Source organism: Triticum aestivum, chromosome 4A (genome assembly GCF_018294505.1).
Source record: "Triticum aestivum cultivar Chinese Spring chromosome 4A, IWGSC CS RefSeq v2.1, whole genome shotgun sequence".
Lineage (NCBI taxonomy): Eukaryota > Viridiplantae > Streptophyta > Magnoliopsida > Poales > Poaceae > Triticum > Triticum aestivum.
The window spans coordinates 620793582-620812959 of record NC_057803.1 but is presented as its reverse complement, the minus strand read 5'-3'; the positions used below and the strand labels follow the sequence as shown (position 1 = coordinate 620812959).

The 19378-nt window shown below is 45.6% G+C and overlaps 1 protein-coding gene and 1 pseudogene across 1 annotated transcript; both read left to right on the top strand.

Annotated features, from left to right (window-relative positions):
• The first annotated feature begins 6407 nt into the window (after window positions 1-6407).
• LOC123082683 (probable polyamine transporter At3g13620) lies at window positions 6408-8837 on the top strand (annotated as a pseudogene).
• A 1395-nt stretch (window positions 8838-10232) lies between these two features.
• LOC123087653 (ER lumen protein-retaining receptor) lies at window positions 10233-12907 on the top strand. Its single transcript, XM_044509698.1, has 6 exons — window positions 10233-10471; window positions 11157-11422; window positions 11600-11715; window positions 12001-12074; window positions 12166-12229; window positions 12659-12907. Exons 1-6 carry the CDS (start codon window positions 10381-10383, stop codon window positions 12693-12695), a joined length of 648 nt encoding a protein of 215 aa, XP_044365633.1. The 5' UTR covers window positions 10233-10380; the 3' UTR covers window positions 12696-12907.
• The last annotated feature ends 6471 nt before the right edge of the window (window positions 12908-19378 follow it).

The window sequence follows — 19378 nt, the reverse complement described above, 5'->3', positions numbered from 1 at the left end:
GTCCTACCTCGGCAGAATACTTTGGGACACAAAAAGCGGCGTTCTCAGTCCTCGAGACTCAGGTTGGGTGCGGCCGACCAACCTGAGGATCATAATCTCCTCGGAAACTGTATTGTACTTAAAATTTTCTGTATTGGATAGGCAATGCAGTAGCCCCCGAGACCCTGGCCGGGTGGCAACACCAGATCAGGAGATCGATGTGCCCCTTTAATATTTGTAAATAATAAGCCCGAAGCCCAGTAGCCCCCGAGCTTTAATGCGGGCACGGGTGGCCGAATTAAGGATCGATATCCGTAGTAAAATCACAAATTATGTGTAATGTCTTTTCGTCATTAATGCTCGGATCCGCATTATACAAAACTTTGGTGACCGACCATCGGCTTCCACCTCCTCGGCCAGTAGCCGAGGAGTGTTTGTCCTACTTTATAAAGCCTTTATGAGGGCAAAGATTTACGATAAACAAGGCAATCTGGCCATACGGTTTTATAAATAAAGGTACACAGAGAGATATGTTATATTACTGTTTAATATAAGAAATGTCTTCCAAAGAAAATAGTCCCGCTATCGGTTCCTTTCTTTGGGTTGTCATGCTAAGCATGATCATGAAACCTCAGCCCTAATGTAAGAGCAAAATATTGAGGATTTAGTTTGGGAGGCCAGTTACTAGTTCCCGGTAGTGTTCGGCGGCAGTCGAGGTCAAGCCATAAACACTTCGGCCAATGTTATGAATGGCCCGTCATTTAACACAGTCATCGGATCGCTGACCAGTTTACACTTATTGTGACAGTCAGTTTTCGGCTTTCTCCACTGAGGTGCTTAACCATGTGAGCTGGAAGCACAATCGCAGTGGTTCTCCCTTTGCACACTTAGCTGAACAAAGCGGAACGCAGGAGACAAGCGCAGGAGCCGGGCAACCCAACTATTGACCAAAGACACAATTCGAAACCGATGCATATATAGCAATATCCGAGAATGTTTTTACCGAATCTCTAAAGGTGTCCGGTGTTGCACTGCGAGACTTGTGCTGAAAACACACAAACAGTCTAAAAGTGCCAAAAGCTTGGAAAACCAAAAAACATCAGTAAAAACATGACGTCCGAACAAGATCAAGTGTTCGGTGCCAATCCAAAAATTGGAAGAGAAAAAAAATTGTGCTTCTGTCATGTTTTGACAACCACCAAGAAGAAAACGCATTTACAGCTCATATATAAATTTTAAGAGCCTCCAAGTGACTTGGGTAAAAGAATTTTATATATAATGATTGTATGTACCGAAGTACTTATGTCATATCTGTGTTCACCCAAACTTTAAACGCGTCTTAACCGACCGTCGGCTTCTCCCTCTTCGGTCAAGGGCCGAAAAGTGTCATGTACTCCGCCTGTCGAGAGTATCGACGGTGTTTCCGATGACCAGGCAATCAGGCCATAAGGCTGTAACAGACAAAGCGCGCTCAGGGAACTTATGCTATATTACTAATGAAGTGTAAGAAGCATCTTCGAAGAAAATAGTACCCCCACCAATACCTTTCTTCGGTGCTCATTATTACTATGAGACTTGTGCAATAGATTTTTTGTACTCATGAGTTCCGTTGTGTGCCGACCATTATTGAAAACAATAAGAGCGCTAGCTTTCGGCTTCACCTAGTCTGAGGTCAGAACTCGGATGACCCGGTCATGACAATCGCAGAGGTGCGCCCTTTACTCCTTAGCCGAACAATCGGGAACGTAGGGGTAAGCACAGGAGCCAGGCAACCCAGCTTGCAAATCGCTTAAGTCAATATGGTGCATATTGTGGCGTAATACACGAATAAGGAACGAAGCCGTACAAGTATAAGCATATGCAAGAGGAAAAGCTCCATGAAGGAAGCTGAGTGAGTCCTGGATTAGGGGGTCTCCGGACAGCCGGACTACCTCCATTGGCCGGACTGTTAGACTATGAAGATACAAGATTGAAGACTTCGTCTCGTGTCCGGATGGGACTCTACTTGGCGTGGAAAGCAAGCTAGGAAATACGGATATGGATATCTCCTCCTTTGTAACCGACCTTGTGTAACCCTAACCCTCTCCGGTGTCTATATAAACCGAAGGGTTTTAGTCCGTAGGACAACAACCATAACATACAATCATACCATAGGCTAACTTCTAGGGTTTAGCCTCTCCGATCTCGTGGTAGATCTACTCTTGTACTACCCATATCATCAATATCAATCAAGCAGGACGTATAGTTTTACCTCCATCAAGAGGGCCCGAACCTGGGTAAAACATCGTGCCCCCTGCCTCCTGTTACCATTCGGCCTAGACGCACAGTTCGGGACCCCCTACCTGAGATTCGCCGGTTTTGACACCGACATAAGCCCCCAAGTAAACGAGGTATTTGAATTTGCTTGCAACAAACAAGGCTTTGACAAAGAATTTTGTCACAAACAACTTTTTGCCAAAAAGTATAATGCTTGGTCGAACCGAACAAAATTTAAAACTGAAAGTTTTTGAGTATGAAAGCGACTTAGCTGGTTAATGTGCTCGACGTTGATGACGCAAGCCGAGATTGTGGCGGGACGAGATCCCAGCCCCCAAGCTAGTCCCGAGATGTCCAAGTAAAGAGCTCGGCTTGATTAAGTGGTGACGCAGCATAGTCGTTGGGCGAGGTGAAAACCCCCAGTCCTACCGCGGGGACGGAGCAGGCCAGCAGTGTGACACCGAAGCCCCCAGTGTGTGTTAATGAAGTGATGACGAAGCCCTCGGCCAGCCGAGGTGACAGTGCTGCCCGGCCCGGATTATCTACCTGTGCACAGAAAATAGTGCAAGCCGGAGATAATAGGAATAATAATAAAAAAAATTCTTGCATAATTAGTAATTTACGCAAAGTGAGTAATAAAAGAAATATGGCATGTGCGCTGAACACTCGATGAGGTAGAGCTCTCTCGGTGATGCCGAAGTCCCCGAGGCAACCGAACACGTCGGTATGGCAATACGACCAACAAGGTGATCACGCGAGCCGATTTACGCCGATTGGGACGATGGCGTCGGCTTGCCGAAGAGACCACGTGACGCAGTCGAAGTCGATCACCTACACACATAAAATAGTGCGGTCCAAAAAAGGATAATTGCTTTTCGCAAAAAATAATTTATTGAAAGAGATGTGGCCTGGCACCGAAGTCATGTCGATGCAGGGCGTCGGCGTGACGCGGTGAAGGCGTGGCCAAGCCCGAATTCGCAGGCCGATGTGATTTCCGGATGCGGCATTCGTCGGACTGTATACGGAAACTGACCAAACCACTATGTCACCGTTGTTAATGCGGTCACCACTTGATAGACTTGTGTATAGATGATGAAACAAACCGGAGCAATAATTCCTTGGGAAAAATAAACCCAGGCAAGAAAAAAAATGGGATTAATAGCACCTGATTTGTCTGTTGTAGCAATCTGAAGAAAAGTTACTCCCAGACATGGGACTCGATCTGCACACCCATTGCCTAATGGGTGATGAAGCGGTGGCATGGCGATGCTGGCAAAGGTTGGCTCGCCGAGGAGAAGCCCATGGTCCAGCTAATGTGATGAAGCTGGTCGGCTGGTGACGCCGAAGTCTCCGAAGTAAGTTGATGAAGAGATGATGAAGCCCTCGGTCTAGCCGAGAAGACGGAGCAGGTCGGTAAGGAGATGTTGTAGCTGCCGTGTCAGTCGAGGTGTTGAAGCAGTTCGGCGTGATGGACATCGGCTTGAAGAAGCAACAGTGCGGCCATGCCGACGCAGGTCGTAACTTGTGACGCGGTCAATGCCGGTTTGATGAAGTGACCATGCGGCGATGCATGTGTTCCCGCTCCGTGTAATCCGTGGGGCGGCGATGTTGGTGATGATTTATCCTTGGTGATTCCAAACTCTTGTTCGCTTGCCGAGATGATGATCCGAAGAAGCTGAGCTCGGCTCAACAAAGTGACGACGTGTCTAGCGCAGGTCGGCAGCCTTGGAGCAATATTGCCGGACTGGTTTGACACCAGCATGATGATGAAGATGACCTTAGGGGAGGCTTAAAATTTTACGGGCACATGTTTAAAAACGACGCACAATACCCTAGAAGAGAACTCCTCTAAAAAGGTTGTCCAATATCACGTTCATAAAATACATGAATTCGGATCGGATCCGTATTCACGTAGAAAACAGATCCGAAAATTGATCCACTCATCGGAAGGTTCCCGGAGTTTGAACCGTCGGATCGAGATGAAATTTGGAGGGGTGGTAGATATGGGAATTCCGTAGTAGATGAACGGTTGGGTCTTCCAAAGGACCTCCGAGCTGGGCTCTGGAGACCACGCCCTAAACTCGTTCTGATTCCCATCCAAATTTGACAGGGCTCCGGTATATCATAGATTGCCAGAGATTCCTCCATCGGAACTCGATGAAATTATGCATGGTTGTTGTAGACTTAATTGCACACAATTCCACCAAAGGGATCGTCAAGGCGATGCTCAAAGAGGTGGTGGCAGCGAATACAAGTTCGCTGTTCGGAAAAACAGCACGGTCACCCGAGGGCAATGTTGACGTTGAGCCCCGAGCTCCATGAATGATTCCTTCATGATCTTGATAGAGATCGGAGTTGATGTTGATGAAGGACCTCATCCGAACATGACGATCGGAGGCAGGGCACAGTCCTCGGTCAAGCCAAGGTGACCAGTCGAGACGGTGACGAAGATGTTAACGTCGTAGTTAATCCGCAGACGAGCCATCGATCCTTTTGCCGATCACACAGCGGAACTCTCAATGAAAGCATCAATATCGGTGTCAAAACCGGCGGATCTCGGGTAGGGGGTCCCGAACTGTGCTTCTAAGGCGGATGATAACAGGAGGCAGGGGACACGATGTTTACCCAGGTCCGGGCCCTTTTGATGGAGGTAATACCCTACGTCCTGCTTGATTAATCTTGATGATATGAGTATTACAAGAGTTGATATACCATGAGATCAGAGAGGCTAAACCCTAGAAGTTAGCCTATGGTATGATTGTCTGTATATATCTATCGACTAGCCTGGCCTCGGTTTATATAATGCACCAGAGGCCTAGGATAACAAGAGTCCTAGCCGAATACGCCGGTGGGAAGAAGTCCTTGTCTTGATCGCCAAGTCTTGTGAAATCTTCCTTGTATGCGGCAGCTGTTCAAACTGGCCCATGAGTATACGGTCATGGGGGTCCTTGGCCCAATCTAACAGATCGGAAGATGACGTGGTGAGTACCCCCTAGTAAGGACACCGTCAGGGGGTGTCTCGCCTCGAAGGGTGCGCGGGAGAGCAGGAGGTGCGCGCGCCGCGTCTTCGTGTCGCGCACTACACGGAATAGGAGGTCCCTTAGTCGTATGTGCATTTTGGTTGTATGTTGTGTATGCATTTAGGTCATACGTTGTATTTTTTTCTTTTTTCTTAAAACATCTTCCAAAGCCCATTATCTACGTATCAGTTTATTGAGTCATATTTAGCAAAGCTACAGGTGTTGGAATGGTCGGCTGTTTCTGCACCTAGACCTACCCTCAACCCCCATCAGCGGTGGTTGTCGCCCCAATCGGGACATGCAAAAAATTAATGTGGATGGTGCTTTTCGCTCGTCCTGATACTAAAGGTGCGGCCGTGGCTCTCTGCAAGGATGCGAATGGAGCATATGTTAGTGCATCGGCTATTGTTGTTAATAACATCGCTGACCCACGCCTTGTCTACAAGCTCTGGCGTGCCGAGAAGGAGTAGCTCTTGCTGGGGATCTTAACCTTAGAAGCATTTTGGTTGCTTCTGATTGCTTAGTGGTGGTGAAAGATATTGAGCAGTGATCTTGTGGAACCTATGGTGCAATCATCAAGGAGATCAAGGAACGGAAGACTTCTCTTGATAGCTGTGTTTTTGTTCACAAATGTAGTAATTTTATTGCAAGGTGATCACCGCATTATCTTTTACAAAAGTATCAACAATCTCCTACGGGTGGATCTTCCATCCACCCCGCACACACCTTACTAGTTAGCTGCTGATCATCTATGGTGCGACATTGCTTGTAACATAACTCTATTCTTCTATCTTATATACTCCTTCCGTTTCCAAATACTTGTCTTTCTAGATATTTCAAATGGTTACAACATACAGATGTATGTAGTTATATTTTAAATTGTAGATTCACTCATTTTACTTCGTATGTAGTCATTTGTTGAAATATCTAGAAAGACAAATATTTGGGAACGGAGGGAGTATAATACAAAAGACACACAAGAAAAAACTCAGAGTCAGAGATTGGATTGGTGCACCAACCCCGCAGCCTCCTTGCCAAATTAAAGCAGTTATGCACGAAGAGTCAATCTTTCTCATGTGATTCCCAGTAAACAATGCATGCATATATATAAACTCGATCGGCCGGCAATGGCTGCGCGAAGCCAGTCCAAGTCCAACCTCACGCTTGTCCCGACTCCACGGAGCACGTATCCACGGTCACTCCTACTCCTGCTCCTACGCTGCTCCGGGAATGACTCCAGAGATCAAGAATCTCGACGGCGACAAAAGGAATCTCGACGGCGACAAGGCCGATGACGGCGGCGGAGCAGCAGCAGCAGCAGCACCAGGAGGAGGAGGAGCCGGCCATGGGCATGGCAAGGGCGCCAAGAACAAGCTGTCCCTGGTCCCGCTCATCTTCCTCATCTTCTTCGAGGTGGCCGGCGGGCCGTACGGCGCGGAGCCGGCGGTGCAGTCGGCGGGGCCGCTCTACGCGCTGCTCGGCTTCCTCATCTTCCCCTTCATCTGGGCCATCCCGGAGGCCCTCGTCACGGCGGAGCTCTCCACCGCGATGCCGGGGAACGGCGGCTTCGTGGTCTGGGCGGACCACGCCTTCGGCCCCGTCTCGGGCTCCCTCATGGGCACCTGGAAGTACGTGTCGGGGGCCATCAACGGCGCCGCCTTCCCGGCGCTCTGCGCCGACTACCTCGCCCGCGTCGTCCCCGCCGTGGCCGGCGGCGGCGCCCGGGTGGCCACCATCGTCACCTTCAACGTCGCGCTCTCCCTGCTCAACTACACGGGGCTCAGCGTCGTCGGGTGGTCCGCCGTGGCGCTGGGGGTGGCCTCGCTGTCGCCGTTCGTGCTCATGACCGGCGTCGCGCTGCCCAAGATCCGGCCGCACAGGTAGGGGGCCACCGCCGGCGACAAGGACTGGAAGCTCTTCTTCAACACCCTCTTCTGGAACCTCAACTACTGGGACAGCGTCAGCACCATGGCCGGCGAGGTGGAGAACCCCGGCAAGACGTTCCCGACGGCGCTCATGGCGTCCGTGGGCATGACGTCCCTCGGGTACCTGCTGCCGCTCATGGCGGCCACCGGCGCCGTCGACGCGCCGCCGGAGCAGTGGGGGAACGGCTTCTTCGCCGACGCCGCAGGTAATTATTTTACTCATTATAAATCAACGCAAACGCGTTGCTTTGCGCCCTTGTTGCATGCAAGTTGTCTGTCGATGCACTACGAACAGCTATGGATTATAGTATTTTTAGTGTCACTTGTTTAGTGTTTTTAGATTGCAAAATGATTCGTAACCACGTGTGGAGGAGACCCATTTGGCATAAAGAATCCTAGGATATTGTTGCGTGGCGTGTGCACATATACTCCCCAAAATTTTGATACAAGTTTCAAGATGGACATTAAATTTAAATCCAAGTATTGAAAATGATATTTGAATTGTAAAAATCATGAACATTGAAAGTTTAACATGCCAAAAGCCGATTTTTGCATCACAACCGGTAGAACTAGGCAACAGGAATACTTTCTTTTCGTGCAATAGTAGTAAATCTTATAGGGCAGAAAATTCCGAAGATTCAGGATTTATCGGGGTCCTAAAATTTTACTTACTAGGGCAGGGAAAGTGAATCTGAAAATTTTCATTTGGGTTACTTAGCTTAGAACGACACTAGACTGGCTTATATTCCAGCTTCCCATTTTTCGGGCGTCGGACTTTCTTTCAATAGAAGCACTGTCACTAAAAAGAAAAATGTATAGATGCACAACAATAGGTAATGCTCATAGTGTGTTAGTAATGAAGATCCAAGATAAATTAACTTTTATTTTTCATCTATAAAGAAGGTTTTCCGTTCACACAAGCTAGGAGTGCCATTTGGCCACAAACAATTTGTGACATGACTAATTTCACTGCAACGCAGGCATGATCGCCGGCGACTGGCTCAAGTACTGGATCGAGGTGGGCGCGGTGCTCTCCTCCATCGGCCTCTACTCAGCGACGCTAAGCAGTGCGGCCTTCCAGCTGCTTGGAATGGCGGACCTGGGCCTCCTCCCTCGCGTCTTCGCCCTACGCGCCCCAATCTTCAATAGACCCTGGGTCAGCATCGTGGTCACCAGCCTCATCACCCTCGGCATGTCCTTCTTCAGCTTCAACAACATTGTGACCGCTGCCAACTTCCTCTACAGCCTCGGCATGCTCCTCGAGTTTGCCACATTCATCTGGCTCCGGATTAAGCGCCCCGAGATGTCGCGCCCCTACCGGGTACCACTGCGACTCCCAGGCATTGTTGTCCTATGTCTCGTCCCCTCAGGGTTCCTTGTCTTCGTCATGGCCATCGCCGGCTGGAAGGCGTATGCCATCAGCGCCATCTTCACCGCGGCAGGCCTCGGGATCTATTACCTCATGAAGTTTTGTAAGGCAAGGGGGTTCCTCAAGTTTGGCACCGTCGATGGCGAGGGTTTGATGTACGAGCGTCACCAGGAGAGTGCAAATGTCGGTGTCTGAGGGTTGTGATTCTCTTGGTGTCATGTTGACATGTTTGATTTGGCCAGTGCAATTATGACATCTAGTAATGTGCATGCCATCTGTTTCTCTTTCCTTCTTTTGTGTGCAGAGCAACGAAGCAAGGTTTCTCATAGCCTATGCGATGAACAAGTGAGATTCCATTTTTTTTCTCTCCTTACAATCGGGTAGTTAGAAACCGGATAATAGATAATTGACCAAGCTCATATTGTCAACCAACAAAATGGTGACGAAGTTCACACCCTTATAGTACAACCAATGCAATGTCAGTCGATTTTGAAGATAAGAGATTGGGACTTAAGTCTTTTTTTTTACCAAATTTGCACTTATATTAAATAAATACCGCACCAAAATGTTTTTTCGTATGAATTTAATGCATAAATGTAAGAGAGTATCTATTTCTGACTTGCAAGCAATATAGGGCTGAATATCCCCTTCCTCAAGAGAGGTCGACCAATCAAAGGGTACCATGTCAGCCCGACCACGTAGCCCATGCGGAAGATACACGCGGCCAAAATGGCCTTCTACTCTCCCGGCCCGACCTCTCAGTCCTCACCCTAGCCCCCTTCATTTGCCGTCTTCCCAGCGGCGAGATCTGAGAGCTCAAGAGGTCGGATCCCGGCCTCTCAAAGGCAAGCGGAGATGAACCTGTTTCGGTAGCGGGGGACATCACCCACCTCGTCAGCCGTGGTGGTGCTACTCCTCAAGATCCATGCCATCAAGTCTTGTGCAGGTAACTCGGCCTTGGAACCAGAAATTCATAAAATTAGAGTTAAATCAGTCAGTGAGGATAAATTTGATTTCGGTTTTATCTGTTGGTTTCTCGTTTCCATGCATCAATACTGGTGGCGTGGCCTCCGAATATCTAATTTCAGAATTACACAGTTTGCGCTCAGATAATGTTGGTGCAAATGCCGGTTTATAAGGATTGTGATTCTCTTGGTACCACGCTGACATGTTTGATTTGGTCAGGGCAATTATGACATCTAGTAAGCTGCATGCCATCCATTTCTCTTCTTTTCTTCTGTGTGCGGAGCAACGAAACAACGTATTTCATAGCCTATACGATGAACGAGTGAGATTCCATTTTTCTCTCCTTACAACCGGATAGTTAGAGCCGGAAAATAGATAATTGACCAACTTCATATTACCAACTAACAAAATGGTGAGGAAGCTCACACCCTTATACTACAGCCGACATTATAGCATTCAATTTTGAAGATGAGACGATAACTTAAGCATTTTACCAAATTTGCACTTATATACGATGAATACACATTTCACATCAAACTGATTTTGCGTGTGAATTTAATAATGGATAAATGTAAGAGAGTATCTATTTCTACTTGCAGGCAATATAGGGCTGAAAATCCCCTTCCTGAAGAGGGACCGGCCAATTGCAGGGCGCCACGTCAGCCCGACCACGTAGCCCACGCCCACCGGTCCACGCACAAGATACACGCGGCCGAAACGGCCTTCTCCTCGCCCGGCCCCACCTCTCAGTCCTCACCCCGCCCCCTCCATTCGCCCCCCTCCCGCCGACCAGAGAGGCAGCTCGCCGCCGACGAGATCTGAGGGCTCCGGAGGTCGGATCCCGGTCACCCAAAGGCAGGCGGAGATGAATCTGTTTCGGCTCGCCGGGGACATGACCCACCTCGTCAGCGTGGTGGTGCTGCTCCTCAAGATCCACACAATCAAGTCGTGCGCAGGTAACTCCGCCTTGGAACCAGAAATTCATGCAATTAGAGTTAAATCAGTCGGTGAGGGTGAATTTAGTTTCAGTTTTGTCTGTTGGTTTCTCGTTTCCATGCATGGATAGTGGGGGTGCGCGCTCAGAAAATCTGATTTCAGCATTAGACAGTTTGGGCTCAGAAAATGTTGGTGGCTTGTGCAAGCTATTCTAATTTTGATGCAACTACTCCCTCCGTTCCGATTTACTTGTCGCGGTTTTAGTTCAGTTTTAGTTCAAATTTGAACTAAAACCATGACGAGTAAATCGGAACGGAGGGAGTATTTGGTAAGAAATTAAGAGTAATCGATCTTACTAATGAGACCAGTTACTCTGCTTCCTAGACTAGGCTGTAGGCCAGTTCTGTAACAGCATCCCTTCACTGCTAAAGAGTCGAATCCTGTAGTAGAAGCCAACTTGCTACATGATAATTAAACTTGAATTTTTTTCTCCGTATAGTATTGTTTTCTACTTCCTCCGTCCTGAATTAGTTGACGCTCAAATGGATGTATCTAGACGTATTTCAGTGCTAGACACATCTGTTTGCGCATCAACTAATTCCAGATGGAGGAAGTAATTAGTTGTGCTCATACTACTGGCAATAGAGTCTGTTAGCATTTAGTTTGATGGGCCTTTGTTTTTTTACATTTGATAATTCCCTGCAGGCATATCCCTGAAGACGCAGGAGCTATATGCACTAGTTTTTGCAGCTCGCTACCTGGACCTGTTTGTGCATTTTGTATCTTTGTATAACACCGTCATGAAGCTGGTCTTCCTGGCGAGCTCTTTCTCGATAGTTTGGTACATGAGGAAGCATAAGATCGTGCGTAGGACCTATGACAAGGAGCACGACACCTTTCGCCATCATTTCATAGTGCTGCCATGTTTGGTTCTGGCTTTCCTCATTAATGAGAGGTTCACCTTCAGAGAGGTCAGTTTTGTTAGTTCCTACATGCTCACTATGTTATGATGCCAATTTTTGACCTTTCTGAATTGCCCATAGTTGTTGAAACCATTGTATGATGGTGTGATGGGTGTTGCCTTATATTATTGCTCTCTTTAGATAGAATGCCCGCGTTGTGATAATTTGCACCTTTAATCTGGACAGGTGATGTGGGCATTCTCCATTTACTTGGAAGCTGTAGCAATTCTGCCTCAACTTGTGTTGCTACAGCGCACAAGGAATATCGACAACTTGACTGGCCAATATGTCTTCTTTTTGGGGTAACGTCTCCTCCTTTTATTTGAAGACACATAATTATGTTGCTTTTGCATTGAAAGAAATAAAGCTCAGGACTATACTTTGTACGATAATAGCGGCCTATACATAATGTAATTGTCAATCTACCCTTTTGTTTGTGTTTTAGTTTTGGTTAATCATCTGAATCTTCTATTGTCATATTCTGGTGTTCAGATATCATCTCGGGACCTTGTTTTCCTTTTTCTAGTTTTAGGTATGATGCTACTACGTAATTGTTTCCTAACACATTTACCCTGGTGGTGATACAGTGCCTACCGCGTACTTTATATCCTCAACTGGATTTACCGATACTTCACTGAGCCCCATTTTGTTCACTGGATAAGTATGAACTCTATGCACCATACCGTCCCGTTTCTCAAGATTACAGGGATGCGATCATTACTCATTTTGTAACCGAGATGTTTTCAATGCAGGCTGGATTGCGGGTATCGTGCAGACTATGCTGTATGCTGACTTCTTCTACTATTACATAATAAGGTATTGCCTTTGATTTACCGTATCATTTTTATACCAATATAAAAAGCATGAATTGGAATTTGTCCAGTCAATCCATAATCCAAACAGATTAATCCAATGGATAACCTTGTGTCCTTATAATCACTAACACACTAAGTACCCACCAATAATTGTTCGTTAGGTCTCGATTTTCCCCGCATTCTGTCTCGTTGTTACATTTCAGTACTGACTCAGCACACAGTGCTCCCCAGCTGTTGGAACCACTGTACACTACATATTCTGTGTGATATAATCTAGCCCTCCGGCTGTTGGAACACTCATCTCTTGGTTGTATATGTTACTACATATTCTGCGATATCATTTATGTAAAATGTGCATTGCACATACACAGTTGCTAGTCAACATGAATTGTCCCTTTCCACTGACGGTATTACTCTGGACAATTTGCAGCTGGAAGAACAACGTGAAGCTAGAGCTACCAGCCTGAGCTCGCTGTTTCCTTCCAAGATAGACTAGGTATTACGGCTTGCTTAACTTAATGGGTAGACAGGAAAGATATGGATCATATGATACAGATGTGCGTTTTGGGTCCCTGGTTTTTCTTGTTTCCTTCCAATGTTTTCGGAGGTGAAAGCTAGGTTCGCCTTGTATCTTGTAAGGTAATATAAGGAGGTTGTGTACTTGTGATACTGTTTGGAACTCGATGGTGCTGCTGCTTACTCCCTCCGTCCGCGAATAAGTGTACATCTAGCTTTTGTTTTAAGTCAAGGTTTTAATACTTTGACCACCTTTATAGGAAAGAGTAAAAGCTTTTATGGCACCAAATTAGCATCACTGATTTGTTTTGAAATGTACTTTCATAATAGATCAATTTGATGTCATATATGTTACTACTATTTTCTATAAAGTTGGTCAAAATTTTAAAACTTTGACTTAGAGCAAAGGCTAGATGTACACTTATTCGCGGACGGAGGGAGTATATGGTTGTATTTCATAACTCGCAATGTCGTAGCGTCCATGTGTGTTCCTTCAAAGAAAGTAATTAACTAGTGAAGACTGAAGAGTTAAATGAGAGAAGTCGATCCATATTACAACCTCGAACTACCAGCAAAGTCTAAAACACAATCTTGAACTAGATTCATGGATGTCCTGCTCTAGGATACTCTGTTCAGGCTAGCTGAAACTGTTTGAATTTTGAGATCCCTGTACGTTGTTGCAGCTACACGGGTTCTTGAGAAAGATTAAAACCTACCAACCCATAGCATTCAATAGTCAATTGATGTAAAAACAATTCAGAGTGTAAAAGAGAGGATTTCCTTTTTTGAGAGTACGCAAAATATGTACCTTAACTTTATAGAAGGCAGAGGTTTAGGTAAAAAAAAATGGCAGTCCATTGGGCACAACGCGGTCACAAAAGAGAGGATTTCACTAATAAGCGAAATGAGGATGACATCCTTGGTCAAGGAGCATTCCGATGGCAGGAGGTCCATGAAGTTGGCTTCATCCTGTCTTTCTCTTGTGCCACGGCACATCCACAATCCGAGCACAAATACTCTTCCATTTCCTGCACCATCAGCCTCTTTATCACTTATGCATTGTATGATTCAATAGTGGTTGGCATCTGAATCCTGTTTGCCGCAAGCCGGAGGCCTTCTAGGCATGTTGCAGCCTCAACCTTCACTGCACTCGCGTGTATGTATTCAGCTATGCGTCTTGTACGAGAGCAATAGCTCCATCAAAATTTAGTTTGGTCCACTCTTGTTAGTTACCAGCTCGCCTTCGACCTGCTTTGGTATATCTTCCATGGGCCCTTGAATTTCTGGTCAAACACCTGCTTATTTGCCGGCAACAGAGAGTCTGTTGCATTTCAGATAGGAATGGATGGCAATGGGTCGGGTTTGGATCGGGTTGAACAATATTAAATCCATATCCATATCCATGAAGACAGTCTTTGTCCATCCACAAAAAATTCATGGGTGATAAATTGTGTCCATGTCCAAACCCGATGGATATCCATATCCACTGGATATCCATTGGGTCCTCTCAAGAAATATATATTACACATAACACAGTGTTAACATAAGCTCCTCCATTCTTCACCTTGTGGTAGGCTAGGCCTCACTTATGCTAAACATCGACTTATGGTAAATCAACATCCACTAACAAGCTAAGATCATTTAGTATTTTTCTAATAGTTGTGAATGACGAGTCATTTAACAAGGAGATAAAAATAAAGGAAGGGGCATTGGAGTATGTTACAGAAGGGATTGAATGTCAACTAATAAAAGTCACGATGGAGATTGTGCAATTTCTTTTACATGTTTTAGATAACAAAGTGTAAAATTGCAGTGGGACATGTGACTGTGGGGTAGGGATAGCAGATTTTGGCCCATTAAGTCACACTATCGGGTCGGGTTTGGATATATCCACGGTACAATATTATATCCATGCCCTACCCACGAGCAACCGGGTCGAGTTTGGGCGGCATTCATGGACACAAAAGCATATCCAGACCCTGTCCATTCGGGTCGGATATCCATGGATATCCATGTCCATGGGTAAAATTGCCATCCTTAGATAGGATACTCAGTCAACCGCTTTCCCGGTTCCAACAAGGGCGGGTGATAGGCGCCGGTTGACCGGCCGCTCGATTGACTCGTGTCTGATCCCCGTGGGCGTCGTCCTCTCGCGCGATCTGGACGCCACCATCTCCCTCAGATCCCCGTCCCCCGCCTGTCTCGTAGCACTGCACAGCAGCATCACCGCGCCGCAGGCCGCCACCTCCCCCCGTTTGTTGCCCTTCCACGTCCACCAGACCTTGCCGCATGTCGCGCCTCGCTGCCCTCACCGCAAACCGCAGCTCGTTGTCCAACGAAAATCCCTGGCATGGTCGTAGCATCCCCAGCGGCCTCTGGCCATGGTGTCGTAGCATCCCGACAGCGAGCAGAGCATGGCGTCTGGTGGCATGCAGCTCCCCTGACTCCACGGTTGCAGCTCCCCGACTCACCGGTTCCAGCAGAAAAGCATCTCGCAGGTCACTCATAGTTCCTTTGCTGTGTCAAACGGTTGTAGCGCCACTGCTGGTTGTTTGCAGCTTCTGACGGTGATGGTTGCAGCTCTTCCGGCGATCGATTCCAACATATTGTCGCCAAGGTTGTAGGACCACCGGAGGTTGGTTCCAGCATCATCGGCGGTTGTTTCCAGCACGTGAAGCTCGTTGTTGCAACATCTGATAGCTTCTTCTCCAGCGCCGATAATTGTTGGTTTCAGCAAAACACGGTCGCCATTGTGGCAAAACACGACACCGGTTACAACTTTGCTCTATGTGGTTGCAACAAAAAGCGCCGATGTAGGCTTCTCTTCCAGCACTGGTGGCCACGGTTATAGCAAAACATGACACCGGATACAACCTTTTCTTTATGCGGTTGTAACAAAAAGTGTCGATGTAGCCTTCCCTTCCTGCACCGACGGCCACAGTTGTAGCAAAATGCGCCGCCGGTTGTAGCGTTTTACCTGGCCATTTGCAGCTTCAACTTGGCTTGTGAAAAATGACGCAGCTCCGCCACCCCCGGGGCTGGTACGGAGAGGTGGAGGGCGTCCACGAAGTGCAGCGTCGGCGAAGTTTCCCGTTGCAGCTGTGATTGGGCGCGGCCCTCCCAAGCAACACCTCCCAGTAGCAACTCCATTGGCATGGCGACAGCGACACACACCATACTCCATCTCAAAAGGCTAGTGGAAAAAGCTGCGATGGAGGGAGGAGAGGTAGATGACAGCGTCCACATGAGGAATACGAAGAATGAGTGGCCAGCAAAAAACTGAGATAAGGTGGAGGGTCCATAGGCAGACGCGCGGGACAGAGGCGACCGGCCGAAGCCTGGCGGTCGACCGATTCTAAACGTTTCCCTTCTAAGAACCTTGCGGTTCCTTAGGTACCACGAACATGATCATCTAAAACACGGATGCAACAGAATACCCACATGAGTGGAAATATATAGGGTCATGACGACGGAATAAAAAGGTCGGGAAGATAGAGTGAGAAAAAGAGAAAGAGAAGACAGACGGAGAGGGTGAGAAAGAGAGGGCATGTGGAAAAATAATAATGTCCACAAAAATTAACCACATGTCCATCTAAAGAGACTTACATCAAAATTTACACACATCCAAAAGAATTTAAATAAATTTTTTTGCCGAGTATAAAGAAAAATAACTCTGCAAGAATAAATAATTTTAACAGTGAATATTTCGAGTATCAATAGAAAAATGGGCACGTAACATATATGTATTCAAACAATAGGATTAGACCCAAAACTAAAGTAAGTTCATAGATAGTAAATGAAATAAAAGCACGATACAATAAATCAAATAATATTCTATAAACACAAAACTAAAAAAATGAAAACACAACTCAAAGTCTAATATCTCGATCGTCGTTATCTTTATCCCTTTTTCATCTTGTTGTCGCCGGCTCTTTCAAGTTATTTGTTTATCAAAATAAAAGGCGTGGTGATGATTCTGTCAAGACCAGTTCATGCAAAACTTAAAAACACAAGAAAATTTAAAATTAATACAATTTATACCAATTTTTTATACTTTATATAATTTTATTTTTAGCATGCCATAATTTAGCGAGTATAATTCAGCAGCACTTAGTGACATAGTTAACCATATATCAAAGTTTTTAAATATTAGTTGTAATGTTCTATGTCATATAAAATCATAATGTGTATAACAACAATATAATTGTGAGGTACCAAATTTAACCATATTTTGTAATAAATTACTTTCTTCTATTGATTTCTTCAATTTCTCAAACTACATAATGTAGATGTACTTATGGTTGGGATCTAAAACATAGTCTAATAAATATCTTATTGTAGATTTTAAAGTATATGATTAGATAAACATAGTTGTAGAAAATTCTAGAGTACAAATTGAATCGCTTACACGGTTATTTACACTATTTTTTGTGATCAAATGTGTCCTACATATTATAGTGGGTTTGGTAGTAGTAAGTTGATAACATGTGTACGCTATATAATTGGTATTGAAATAACATTGCTGATAGTAATTAAAAAAATGAAATGGATTATACTAACTTTGCATATATACGGTTCCATTATTTCATATGCACTCCCAGAATTTGCTTGGTATTGTTTGATATGAACATGTACTCCCGCCAGTTTATGAAATAAAGCAAAAGTCCACACACATAATTAAATATGGAAACCTAGTTAACGTAGATCTCAGTACAACCTTTAAGAATTTTATCGGAGCTAGGATATCACCCTAACTAAACTCATTGCTGAGGATAATATTGGTATGTTCAAACATACATTGTAGACGGTATTTGGTTTGTTGTCTGAGCTTACTCGTGCAATTTGAATATTTGTGTAGTTTTTTAGTATTTGGGGCCTTTTCCTCATAGGATCTAGCAGTTGCTTTGTTTCCATCACAACCACAACCATATAAAAAACCTTTCCACCGCAACACCCTTTTTTGAAACCACCACCATTTTTGCTGCAACAACAACCACGAACCTGAACAGGCCAAATCAGGCACTACAACATCAAACATGTAGCATTGACATTGTATGGAATCTTTGTAGCATATGCACCATATATGCGTACTATTCATATTGATCTATCTACTGATTGTCGATCGGACGATCTAGAGGGAAGACTATCAGGTGCTCCCATGCAAGGTAGTCAGAGTCGGATCAATTTTCCTCAGATAGAATCGAGTCGTAAGATCGAGTCGTGGAATCGAGGATTCTACTAGATTGACTCAAATAAGATATTTTGTATGCACATAAGAAATTTATATGGGTTCTATAGAGTTTTGACACTAAATATGGAGCAAAGAACGTACACATCAATGCTAGTTGTATTCCACTTCTTTTTATGCCTAACATACCATCTAGCTCGCATGTATGGAACATATATGGGAGGGAATATATAGAACATTTAAACCTTCAATGCAGTGGCGGAGCTAGACAAAAGTGCTCGGGGGGGGGGGGGGGGGGGGCGAAAGACAAAAAATCCATGATGAGCAACTGCTGCTGAGAGGAAATTTATAATAAGTGTAGCTAGGTCTCGGTTGACTGAGACTTAAGGATGATATAGTATATAAAAAGAAAAAGAAAAAACTGAAGACAAAAAATGTACAATTCTCTATGCAAGATCTAAGGGATATAGTATCGACTAAGACATAACGAAGTCTTAATCGACGGAGACTTAGTAAAACTGATTTATAATGTGTACAGTCCAATAGTACAATCAACGGCTGACCAACTGCCACTTAGAGAGAAAATTGTAGTGCCATCACCAAAAACTTCCCAATTAGTTATATCAAACCACACAAGAAAAAACCCCAGTTTGACTCATTGTACATCAGTGTTGATGTACAGGCAACGCTCTACAGATTTAGGCTGTGCGTCACGGCGGGGGCAGCTGGTTGAGATGAACCACACCACATTGTTAGACTGAACGAGTCATCCGCTGCCTAAATACTTCAGCTAGTCATGTGCTGCCGCTGCTCTACTCTCTCTCTCTGTACTCTTCTTATATACTTGTAACCCCTTTGTGGACGAAAATCCATTGGCGTGGACGAGCTCGCGCGCTCACGGTATCGCAAGGCGTTCGTTCGCATATAGATACGGGACGTGTGATGGCACACCTGGCGTACAAGGGGACATTTAATGCGCGTACGCGACGGCAAGAGACGCCGTGAGAACCGATGGAGGTTGCGGACGTTTAAGCGGTGACCACGGTGTTTCCTGCGGGCCGTTGTTCACTGTTTGGAAAACGGCCCCAGCCCGGAGGTATGAATAGACTATTCTACGGTCTGGGTGATCAGGGAAACATCAGAGTTTAAGAAAACGTTTTGGGACCCACCAACGGCATGCCTAATGCTGGGCTTAATGTGCTCCCGTCATTTTTATTTTTTATTTTATACTCGTACCAGGGGCAGTTTGAGGAAGTGTTTGGTTGAAGTTCAAATAGTATATCAACTACTGCCAGCGTATTAGTGGCCATGTTTTTAATTTAGTCCGGAAGATTGTTTTTAGCAGATACAATATGTCAACACGGGTAAAGAGAGATTACAAGGCGGCAGTAAGTGTTTCTATAAGAACGTGACAACGCAGCGGCACAGACCCAGCAAATCCCTTCC

Bases quoted from the DNA above. Each gene is read 5' to 3' on its own strand.
- LOC123087653 (XM_044509698.1), top strand. From the start codon at position 10,381: ATGAATCTGTTTCGGCTCGCCGGGGACATGACCCACCTCGTCAGCGTG. The intron at 11,423-11,599 runs GTCAGTTTTGTT...TAATCTGGACAG, and splicing joins AGAGGTTCACCTTCAGAGAG to GTGATGTGGGCATTCTCCAT. The intron at 12,230-12,658 runs GTATTGCCTTTG...GACAATTTGCAG, and splicing joins TTCTACTATTACATAATAAG to CTGGAAGAACAACGTGAAGC.